The following is a 12,500-nucleotide window of genomic DNA, read 5'->3' as shown; positions in this document are numbered from 1 at the left end:
TGGTGTTATCAAGAAAAAAAAAGTTTGCTATACAAGAAATTAGTTAATAAAGTATTTCTTAAATCCTTAGCAATTGCAGAGCCCTATAGTATCAACAACTCTTGTGATTTAATTTTTGATAATGCGTCCAAGCACGGGTAATAATACCACTTATTTATCTTGTCATGAAAGAAATGTTTATATTTTCACCATAAAATCATGGTTTGGTCTATTTTGACATGAATGCAACCTGTACAGATTCACGGTCATTGGTCCTAGTTGAAACCAGTAAACACAGGAAATGCTGTATGAACCACTGTAAAATATATATTGTGTTATGTCATATGTGAATCTTTTTCTCTGCACTGATAGAGAAACTGGATTAAAGAATTGCAAAATAGATATCGTTTCGTAAATGTTTTTTATTGATTTAAATGGCATCACAACGGCTTCCAAGTAAATGTTTACTTTTGATATCAAAATGTAACTTCAGAGTATTGACAATGTTATACTACTCGATATCTCCCTTTACTCAATTGAGATGAGCCACCTCGATCCAATGGCCCTACTGCCAGTGTCGAATAACTAGGTTACAGTTGGACACCGGAATTCCTGGTACACCTCGTTCTGATGAAATGAACCGTGTTTCACTGTTACTGTGCGGCGAGTAACCAAACAACTATTGTAGAAGAGAGATGGAAGGAGGTGTGGAGCAGCTTACACACAGGAACTCTCCGCCCAGGAAGGGTGTGACCGGCTGCACTTACTCAGAGTGAAGTGTGCTAGGAATACTTGTGTCCAACTGCACATTTGAACCCCAGCGACACATTTAATTTATATTTATTACCCTTTTCTTTGATCGATTATTTACCTTCTAATTATTGCTTTCGTTAGTGGCTGCACATCATGTGTACGTTTTTTTTCCTCGGCGTAATTGCATTCTATTTACTTGGATATTCCAACTTAGGTTCAACTGATAATGCCTGTGACATTCCCTGGACTGGTGTTCGTTATGTTTTCATCGTATCATCCTTTTCAGTTCGTCTGTCTCTCTGTTCTTTCTTGAGTATCGAGAATCAGATTTTTTTTTATGTTTCTTCCCTCTTTTAAAATAGATATTATTTGAAATTTTCAAAGTAATATCTCATCTATCATATAGCGCACTTTATTCCACGCCTAAAATCCTGGTTACAATAATATATGAGTGTTTTCATGGTTAGATGTTCAAGGAAACTAATATTTCGTTACTTTACTGTAGTACATCGTAAATATTCTTGTAAAGTTATTTCCTTATTTCATTTCCTCACTGGGTAATTTACCTTGTTAATGCTCTTCTGCTTTCCCAATTAAGGTTGTAGCATAGCTAGTAATAATAATAATAATGATATTAGTTATGCATCTAGGGTGATATTAAAACATGCAAATATATTTCGTTAACCTTCTCAGCCGATTATTTGTTTCAATTACTTACTTATAATGAAGATTATATGGTAATAAGGAGAGCAGCTGTTTCTGTACATTTCAAACTAACGTTAATTTCGTATATAAAGTTATTCTTTTCATTATGATATCGCATTGTGCAATGTATGATAATTTTTCTGATAATTACGGGTGCTACAGTCAAAAATTTCAATTTCTTTAATTGTGTCAGTTAACATGAAAATTTAATAGAATAAAGATAATCGAGAAAGCATGCATAGCATGCACCTAATTCCCCGAAAGCAAATCCTGTAAGATCACTGCATGAACAAATTTAAACAAATGAATTAAAGCAAAAAGCACGTAATCTCATGAACCTAAAAATAGAATTGTGTGGATTCTTAAGGGTGGTATTTAAGACAATGAAGTAAAAATGTAAATGTGTTCGGGGGTTTGCACCTAAAAATAGAAGGCAAGTTGTCACGCGCTAGGCAATAATGACATACGTTGTTGATAGTGGGACGTTGTACCTTAACGGCAATAATCTACAGGAAATCATAATACAAACTGATTGGCTCACGTCAAGTAAGGGTCAATCACACACGTGAATATATATATATATATATATATATGTGTGTGTGTGTGTGTGTGTGTATATGTTTATATGTATGTGTGTATATATATATATATATATATATTGTGTTTGTGGAAGCTTTTATCAATTTTTCTCTTTCTTCAAGAGAGGGATCTCAGTCTCTGTCACTCAGTCTACGTGACTACCTGTCCATTTCTAAGAAAAGGCGTCTCTAGACCCTGACAGAGAGAGAGAGAGAGAGAGAGAGAGAGAGAGAGAGAGAGAGAGAGAGTAGCGTGACCCGCTGGACCAACCCCTTTAATCCATCAGCCGACGCTGGACCGAGTCTTGCATCGATTCCTTCTAAATCCTCTCCAAATACACGCTTTGTGGCCGGACGGCTTTTACATTCGTAAGGGACACATTATCGAGGCTTCAACCCGATCTCCAAAGGCGTTAACCTCACCAAAATGCTGGCGGGGTCTCGATGAAGTGTGGGTATCTTGGAAGGAGAGGGTGTGGGAATTTCAAAACGTGGAAATGCCATCAGCCAGCACTCACTGATTCACGGGAGGATGGCATTCTGGGCTTCTGTGTTAATGAACCTATGAATTGCAATGTATTTATGTGGTTTGTAGCACATTAAAGGGGTTGATATAAAAGTAATATGTGCCCTCAGATGCATGATCATGCCCTGAGTGAGGCATTTTTATAAATGGAAGATTAGTACCCTGGCAAGAATGTCAGTGAGGTGTTGGGCATTATTGAAAAGAGGGAGAGGAATGGGGAGCGGGGTTGCAGGTACCCAGAGAACTTTGGTGTTAAATTTATGAGCTCCTTTCAGTTAATTATTTCGGGTGATTACCATTATCCAGACCCCAATTTATTCCTTTTTTTTTCCTTTCTCGTGAAGAGAATTGGATAATAAGACGCTCTCGCCGTAATGAATGGCTGAAAGAATGGAGCGTTAGAATATCATGCCTATGATCTGCAGGATTTCAACTGAACTTGTTAACACGTTATGGGGTTTCTTCAAAAGAATTACCTTTTTTAACTTAGTTATTCTCTCGAATATGAAGTCTGAAAATAAAGATGATAAAAGGAACCAACTGATAATAAGATTATCGAGTAGCCACAAAATTCTCAGAATAAAAGAATAAATTGACCCACTGGTCCTGGTATAATGATTCTTAATCTTGAGGGAAAGAGAAAGAAATTCAACCCTCACAGAAAGAATGTCAGTCTTAATTACTCCACATTGTGTCCTCGACTACGAAAGTATTCAGAAAAAAAACTTCTAACGCATAGAACTTCGTTCGAATTCTCTCTCTCTCTCTCTCTCTCTCTCTCTCTCTCTCTCTCTGTTTGATAATACATTTTTTCTCTTTTGGTCGATAATTCATATTACCTCTCTCTCTCTCTCTCTCTCTCTCTCTCTCTCTCTCTCTCTCTCTCTCGGTTTGACAATAGATTTTATCTCTGTGGTTCGATCATTCATATTACCTCTCTCTCTCTCTCTCTCTCTCTCTCTCTCTCTCTCTCTCCGTGCATGTGTACATGTGTGTTCAAGTGTACAATTTTGTTTATGAATAAATTAATTTCTCGCGCCTTCTGTATACTGGTGCTTTTAAATGTACAATTTTGTTTGTCGATATGATTGTGTTTGTGCAGTATAAATGTACTGCCTTGTCTCTTACAAGTACTGTTTATTTGTTTATATGCCGGTTACGGACGTGTGTTTATATTGATTGGGTGATTTTATACGTGAGAAGAAAATGCTTTGAATAGTTTGACCACTGTTAAGTATGAGATTATCTATCTATCTATCTACCTATCTATCTATATGTCTGCTGGTCTATCTACGTGTGGATTTTGTTAGTACACCTTTGAGAGTAAGCACACGTCTCTATGTAAGTCTGATTGCACACACACACACACACACACAGACACACATATATATATATACATATATATATATATATTATGTATATATATATTATATATATATATATATATATATATATATGTGTGTGTGTGTGTGTGTGTGTACATACATACATACATATATATATGCTGCTTCCTAATATGCAATCATTATTTACCGTTAAATTACCCGCATCCGGGAAAATAACATCTCCCATTTCCAGTGGTATATGTATCCCCCCCCCCTTGAACACCAGACATCGTAATATCTGAGCTCCAGCCACCGAGGCGACTGACAAGCAGATCAGACAGACTGACAAACAAACTAACGCACACGTCTGTGGCCGGCTGCAGTGCCAGTGGGATCTTCTTCTCTTGCATTGTTGGACCTCGAGGGACATGCATAGCTTTTCTGATTTCGCATTTAGTAATATTGCATATTTTATTTATGTTTTTAAACTCATTGTTTTCCTTTTTGGCTATTTATTTAATTTTCATGACCTTGGTGATATTCCGTGAAACATCCAGATAACAAGCAGACTAATAAAATAATATTGATGGATTGCTTGTTTCGTAAATGACTTTCCGTTAAGCCTTTTTGCTTACATTCATCACGATGCTTATTTACTTATTTAGGTATTTGTTTGTTTGTTGATTTTACTAATTATAGTTTTATTTCATATTTTTATATATGCAATTATTTCACAATGGTCTAAATACATTTTTCCTAATGTTTTATGTTTTTGTTTTACATATTTGTATTTATTAATTTGATAGGTTACATTCTTACAATGTTTTTGCTGTATGCTTATTTAATCATTTATGTTATCATTATTTGTTTTTTTATGTTATGATATAATAAAGATACCTATATGGAAAGGACTCCTAACGGCATTTACAATTTTAAACTACTTTTAATCTATGAGAATTGAACAATCAAAGACAACACATCTCAATATTAGGCGGAAAACGAGAGAGAGAGAGAGAGAGAGAGAGAGAGAGAGAGAGAGAGAGAGAGAAAATCTCTTACCTTCTAGTCGCTGGGTCTTGTCCTTCCAATTCCTGTGCTTTGGCCATGACACTTTGGATAATACTTCTTTCCTCTTCGCTCAGTTGACTAAGGTCAACATCGGGCGCTCCTGCAAAGAAAGGGAGGAAGTAATGCAACAATGTTGTCAACAACGAGGGCGATATTGATAGGAGTGATTCGTGTGGGGTGGGGATGTTGAGGAATGTGATAAACTTTGATTAGAACAAAAGTAGATGTGAAGTGAACCGGGTAATTCCATGTCATCTTGAAGGAAATACCCTTAAGACGTAACGTGCTTGGAATTGCTTCTGTGCTTAAGGGTAAGGTATGTATGAATGTATATGTGTCTGTGATTCTTCTGTAATATTATGGTGAAAACTATACCTTGGATTGCAAAGTATACAAATTAACAGAATAGAAAATCAGATAAAGAATGAGTAGTTCTCATATAGTAACAGCACATTAAAGCGTAGGATATTTCTCCCCCCAACGCCTCTCTGGAAAAGCGATCCATTTGTCAAAGTGCTTTATGAATTGGTGCGAGAACCTCGTCCCTTCGCCGGGAGGGAACATTCGAAACAAATGACCCGCGTTGCGTAGTTTGCTAATCCGCGAGGGGTCATATTGACATTGTTGAAGCTAGATATATATTTCACTCTCTGTGGAGTGTTTGTTCTCGGCCGGGGTATGATTAAAGCGATGTACAGCTACCGAGGAACGGCAGCGAGGGTAAAGACATGTTTCATGGCTTATCTTAAAGTTCCTATTTTTGCCGGCACCTTATCTTTTGGGTAAAGACTTTCTTCCCGGGTTGGCTTTGCTTTAAAAGTTGAGGCGTTTATGAAGTTTATCATATGGCTAAATATATTCTTCTTGAATATATCTCATCATAAATGTTAGAATAACCGCCAAGACTTCATTGTTTCACAACTCTATATTGAGATGGAAGAAGTGCCTTATGGCTCTTTCTTGGCATGGTATTAGTTCTGTTAATTTGATGTCTTTTTTTTTTGGGGGGGGGGGGGGGCGCTGCAGCTCATGTCTTTATGAATTATGATCAAGCATGAGTCACAAGCACTTATATAAATGAATTGAAGCAGTTTGCATACCCAAATACTCTCGCTGCATTGTGCTATTTTAATATATATATATATATATATATATATATATATATATATATATATATATATATATATGTATATATATACATATATATATACATATATACATATATACATATATATATATATATATATATATATATATATATATATATATATATATATATATATATATATATATATATATATAGGTCAAACTTTGATAAAAGTAGTGAAGAATTACCTAATTGTAATTCTAAACATAAATTTGAGAAAATTCACGAGGAAAATAGTTGAAGTAAAGATGTATAAAACTGCAAATAAGGGATGATAATGATAAAATAAAGTCTCATAATTGTATATGCTCTGCACATCTGTGTAACAGCTGTGTGCTATCTCAGTGACTAAATACCAGTGTTATGGATGTATTTCGATGGTAATTTCATGAAAGAATTCATATATAGGAATTTCATATGACTCGAGTACAATTCGAGAATGAAATCTGTGTAGGCCTATCTGGTGCTTACGAATGGTACATCACTGATGGGTGATTTTAAAGAGGAAAAGTTTAAATAGTTGATGTTAAAAGTTGAAATGAATTAAGGGAAAAAAAGCAAATCTGAAGTTGTAAGGAAGACTGGATAATTAGCGTTATATAATATTAAGTTTGATATGGATCCTGTAATTAAGAACGGGGATTTCTATTAATGATAATTTGGATTTTTTTATTTTTGGGGTAGGGGCAGAGATCAGAGGTTTATGAGATATGCTTAGATTGCAAGGTTTTTGAGAAATAAGGACGGAGTAATCACCACAAGAGATCGACTGTTTCCATAGCAGAAATGTTCGTTCGAGCAAAAGAATTTTCATGTTTTAAAAGCCCAAGATCCCACATAAACGCATCTTTAAGCGTATACCGTATTTAAATCATGAATGTGAAAGTGCCTGCTACTAGTTCATCTCTGCAGCCATCCTCTCCAAGAGTAATAGATTATTGGTGAAAAAATGACAAATGTTCACACCTCCAGTTTTATATATATAAATTATATATATATATATATATATATATATATATAGTATGTATATATATATGTATATATATATATATATATATATATATATATATATATACATGATCAGCCGTTACTTGTCTATTGCAGAATAAAGGCCTCAGACATGTCCTTCCACTTGCGTCCGTTGATGGTCCTTTTATGCCAGTCCACACCTGAAAACATTCTTAGATCGTCAATCCATATATATATATATATATGTATATATATATATATATATATATATATATATATATATATATATATATATATATATATATATATATATATATATATATATATATATATATATACTGGAAAGCACCATCGTTCCTTATTCCCCTGGGTCTCTCGTCGCTTCGGCCATGGTCTTAAAATAGAAAAACAGGGACGCGTGGGATTTATAATCTAGTCGCTTCGAATTCTTCTCTTATTGGTCTGCCTGTATCTTTTCAAAGTCTTAGATTTTCTTCTCCCAGTAAGCAGTGATTTTATTTTGTTCTAATAGCAAGGTTATTTATAACTAAGACCTGTCACAATTTGGTTTTCTTTTTGTAAATCAAAATCCCTTTGATATGCTTTCCGTAAGAAGCTCAAATATTGAGTTATTTTCTTTAAACTATTTTGAAATGTGAATCCTTTATATTAAAAGAGAAATGGTTAGACGTCCATATTAAAACTTTCAGAAAAAGTACATTCGTTCAAGTTTAAAAATAATCCTCGAGTTGTAGGAATTAATTAAAACGATGCCACTCGAGAGAACCTCTAGAAATTATAATGGTCAGTGTTGGAGTATTTGTTTTGTATGGGAAATGAAATTGAAATATTTTTTTTTATTTCTATTGATGAATTTATTACCATTTTTTAGTATTTTTTTCATGAAATCTAGTTTCTCTTGTTCTCAAGAACAAGAATATGAAATTATTCTTTCTAATTCAATACGATAAATCCATTTCTCAGATTATTTTTCTTTTTTTATAGATTCTTGCAACAAAAGCAAAATGATCAGTTTTAAATAATTTGTATGTGTTGACAAATCTCTCCCAACACTCAAGTAGAAAATGCAATTCAAATAATGAAACTACAAAGTATATATTCATAATACTGTATTTGTAATGACTGATTTAATTCCCAAATAGCATTATTAAGAATCTTATTTTTCGGATTTTTTAATTCATATTTGAATGCTATGCCTTCAGGTCACATGGTTAATTTTCTAACGAGAACATATTTCAGAATATTTATATTCGCCTGAAATCTTAAATTTCGATTTAAGAAAAATATTGTATTATTCCCGAGATATGATCCTAAATCATTTAAATAAGAAATAATTTTTTTTTATATACTTCTGGCAATACTTTAACATTTCTGTAAATGTCAGAAACTCGTGATGCGGACCATTAATGCTTCTATCTCATAAAAAAAAACAACTCTTAAATCTGATAAGCAAATCAATGGACGGGCTGAACATCGTTAAACCTAATAGTGATATTTGCCTTAAAGGAAATAATAAAAAAATAATATAGGACTGCTCTCGGCAACGGTCAGACAGAAAACACGTGCCTATCTGGCAACCGGAATCCTTTCAGATACGAAGAAAAGAGGAGAGGCCTCATCCCGGTCGATGAGGCGAGAAAGGGGGGAGGAGGTCCCGGATGTAGCAGGGATTTTCATCTACGTGCAACGGTCCGTTAATTAACTCATATTTGGCATCTACACTCGGCATCAAGGCGATGACCCTGATGATCCAAGAATAGTCGAGGGCCAAAGGAGATCGATTATTTGTCCCGCGGGACGATTCGTTGGCTTTCAGCCTCGAATTGAATGCCTCGGCGACGGTTCTTCCTAGGAAGAGGGAGATATTTGCAATACAAGTTAGCCTTTCTCTCTCTCTCTCTCTCTCTCTCTCTCTCTCTCTCTCTCTCTCTCTCTCTCTCTCTCTCTCTCTCTCTCTATATATATATATATATATATATATATATATATATATATATATATATATGTATATGTATATATATATTTATATGTATTTCTGAGCAGGTATACCATAACATCGTGAAAGGGTTCGTGTATACACATGAAAAACAAAGTTGTACTAGTAAGGCCTACTTATACTAGGTTGGTTTGTTGTGAGCAATCATACTAAAGTCTACCATTATCACCAATCCGGCTTGGCCAGTGTTCTCTCTCTCTCTCTCTCTCTCTCTCTCTCTCTCTCTCTCTCTCTCTCTCTCTCTATATATATATATATATATATATATACTGTATATATATATATAGTCGTGCTGATACTAATGGTAAATAGGATGTGTACATTGCTACATTAGTGTTTGCATATTTAACCTTACGCACACACACATGCATGTGTACATACATACATACATACATGCATACATACATACATGTTCACCTCTGCATCCCTTTTCTCTTTATAGGGAATGTAACTAGGAAATCTCAATAAGTCTTAATGGGATTTCAGCCGGATTATTATTATTATTATTATTATTATTATTATTATTATTATTATTATTATTATTATTATTATTATTATTATTGTGATTAAATCTGGGCAACAGCTTGAGATAGAACTCGGTACCTAAAATTTGTAGCTTGACCTCACTGTTTCACTCCTTAGGCCAGGAGCACGCTAGCGACTCTGTGGCGCCACAAATCCACAACATCGTTTGGCGGGGATGTGGTCTCCCATAGGTTTCCATTGTTTTCAAAGCCACGATACGCCTGTGGCGGGGATGAGCGACAGAGAGCCACAGTCGCTTGCCACAGTCACTAGTTTGTGCGGCAAAACTTGAAAACAATGGAAACCTATGGGAGACCACATCCCCGCCACACGATGCTGTGGCTTTGTGGCGCCACAGAGTCACTAGTGTGCTCCCGGCCTTACAGGGATAGCATGGACGCTATCTAACTTGAACCAGGGTATTCTTTTAACCCTGACCTGAACATTATTTTAATTCCGGTTGATGACTTTGAAGTCCCCTGCGTAACCGGCTGTGTTATATGTAGAGGGAGACACTTTTCAACAGGGATGAAAATCTACCTGTTATCAAAACGTCAACAATTTTGTTATCGGTTACCATGGAAACCTCTAATAGAGCATCTCATTCTGTCAAGATATGGCGCTTATGCTTTAATTACACTTGTAGATGAAATTAGACTTTTGTTATAGTTAAATGGTAGTGAAATAATTGCAGTGCATTATATAGTTTTTTTTTTTAGTGACCCTGAGAGCTGGGACGCTTGATAGCTCCTAATTAACCAATCAATCAGTCACTCTTTCCAATTGCCCTGGGGGTGAAGTGGAAACATTTCTGGTATCTCCTACAGGCAAAGGTTAATTTCTCTCTCTCTCTCTCTCTCTCTCTCTCTCTCTCTCTCTCTCTCTCTCTCTCTCTCTCTCTCTCTCTCTCTCACTTTTCCAAACATTTTACTGTACACTACATATTTTTGTTCTTATGCGTCCCTATGTCACTGATCAAGTTAACCTATATATTCAACCATCCTAAATGTTCAACCTTTTCATGAAGTAGAAAAACTTCTTCACCAACTATTAGAATATATAATAATAATGCAATTTATATGGTAACGTATCCTGATCTTCTCTCTCGACACCAAACGAGATCTTAAGTCATGAAATGTTGTTCCCATGACAATATTTGCAAAATGGTGATATCCGATTCCATTATAGGAATTTCCTTTATTAACCATTAACCCCTGAATGCCATTAGTCATTTAAGTGAATTGGATGCCATTCCATCCCAAACCTCGGGGAAAGATATAAAATGGTATGAGGAAATAGTTTCCATAACCATTGATATCGTGCCAACGAAGGATGTTGCGTTTGGGCTATAATCTTGCGTTTTATGTTGGCAAAAAGTCACAAATTCAAATCTGTCTTCAGTGGTGGGAATAGTAAATTTTTCTATAGAATAATAGTAACCATATTTTATTTAAACTTTTTCGAGTAACACAGTTGAAAAGGGGTTAGAAATTGTTCTTGTGGAATGTGGGAATCGTCACAACTATTATATACTGTAGTCCTCGGGTCCATTCCTTAGATAGGATGAAGAAAACCTGAAGAAAAAATTCAAGGAAAGCCACACAGTGACAAAAAGAAAGATATAAAAAAAAAAGAAACATGATTTCCATACAAACGCCATACGCTACTGCTGTCACATTTTTTCCTTTCTGGTTTTTATGAAAAAGAATGTCTCATTCGTTATCTACCTTTTCCTTCTTACAAAGTCGCCTGGTGCCTCCCCCTAACCCTCTTTTTTATAATCTTTATCCCTTTACTCCCTCTGTGTAGCCATAACCATGAGCGCTCGTTTGGGGGACCGAATGAAACCCGCTGTTTCAACTGAGATGTGAACTCATTGGCCAAAGGGATTTCTTGACGGGGTCTTCGAAGGGATAGTGGTAGTTGATGAAGGAGGTGCTTCTGAAGATTAATACTGTCATCTGAGGTCATTTGAGGAAGGCATCATTCGTCAGAATGGTCATAGACAGATAGAATTAGTGATGTGAGAAGGTGCCCCTAACGACATGTGGAAGTGATCCATTAATATCACATTGGACCCTACCAGATCTGTTTTTTCCTTATAGCTACAGCTTTCTTATATATATATATATATATATATATATATATATATATATATATATATATATATATATATATATATATATATATATATATTATATATATATATATATATATATATATATATATATATGGATATATATGTATATATGTATATATAGACATATATGTAATATCTGAACGAAAATTTTACCTAACCTCAAAACTAAACAGTATTCAACAAGTTTTATTCTAACTGTGTTCAGATTTTGGCATGCTCATCCTAATCAGGCAGTTGAATCAGTAGAAATTTGGAAGTTCCAATTGTTTGTAAATGCTTTTCTGTTAAGCAAGTTGACATAACTTTCGCTTTATGGTTTATATATGACTGAAATATTTTAACGTTGTTATTGATCAAAGAATATTTTATATTTTTATTCATTACTTATAAATTGTCTATTCGCTGTTCCATTATTTCCTAACCTATATTGTAGCATTCTGCTTTTCCAACCTGGACTGTAGTATGGTTAGTAATAATAATGATGATATCAATTAAAGAAATATTGGTTTTGTCAACTTCTAAAATGTGTAATATTATGATGCACACTGCAATGCAATATTATGCGTAGCAATAGTTGAAAATTTACATCAGATGTCTTGAATACCTTATTTGTGGAAGTAAAATTGCTGGCAATAAAATTCACTACCAGATTAACTTTTGTCATTTTTATTTCTTTGTTTTTCACATCGGGTATACTGTACAAGATAACAGCAATGAACGCCTTTGTAATTGAAGGTAAATTACGTATCTATGTTTAAAACGCTCGAT

At 34.6% G+C, this 12,500-nt stretch overlaps 1 protein-coding gene across 1 annotated transcript in view; it reads right to left on the bottom strand.

Annotated features, from left to right (window-relative positions):
• The window catches only part of LOC137630529 (uncharacterized), a 315,029-nt gene that overhangs the window by 256,114 nt on the left and 46,415 nt on the right, over nucleotides 1–12,500 (bottom strand). The window contains exon 3 of the mRNA XM_068362046.1: nucleotides 4,926–5,034. Within this exon, the coding sequence (XP_068218147.1) occupies nucleotides 4,926–5,034 (109 nt within the window). The remainder of the gene's footprint in view (nucleotides 1–4,925; nucleotides 5,035–12,500) is intronic.

This window comes from Palaemon carinicauda, chromosome 38 (assembly GCF_036898095.1).
Source record: "Palaemon carinicauda isolate YSFRI2023 chromosome 38, ASM3689809v2, whole genome shotgun sequence".
Lineage (NCBI taxonomy): Eukaryota > Metazoa > Arthropoda > Malacostraca > Decapoda > Palaemonidae > Palaemon > Palaemon carinicauda.
Note: the sequence above shows the minus strand (reverse complement) of the source record. Positions and strands in the feature narration are given on the sequence as shown.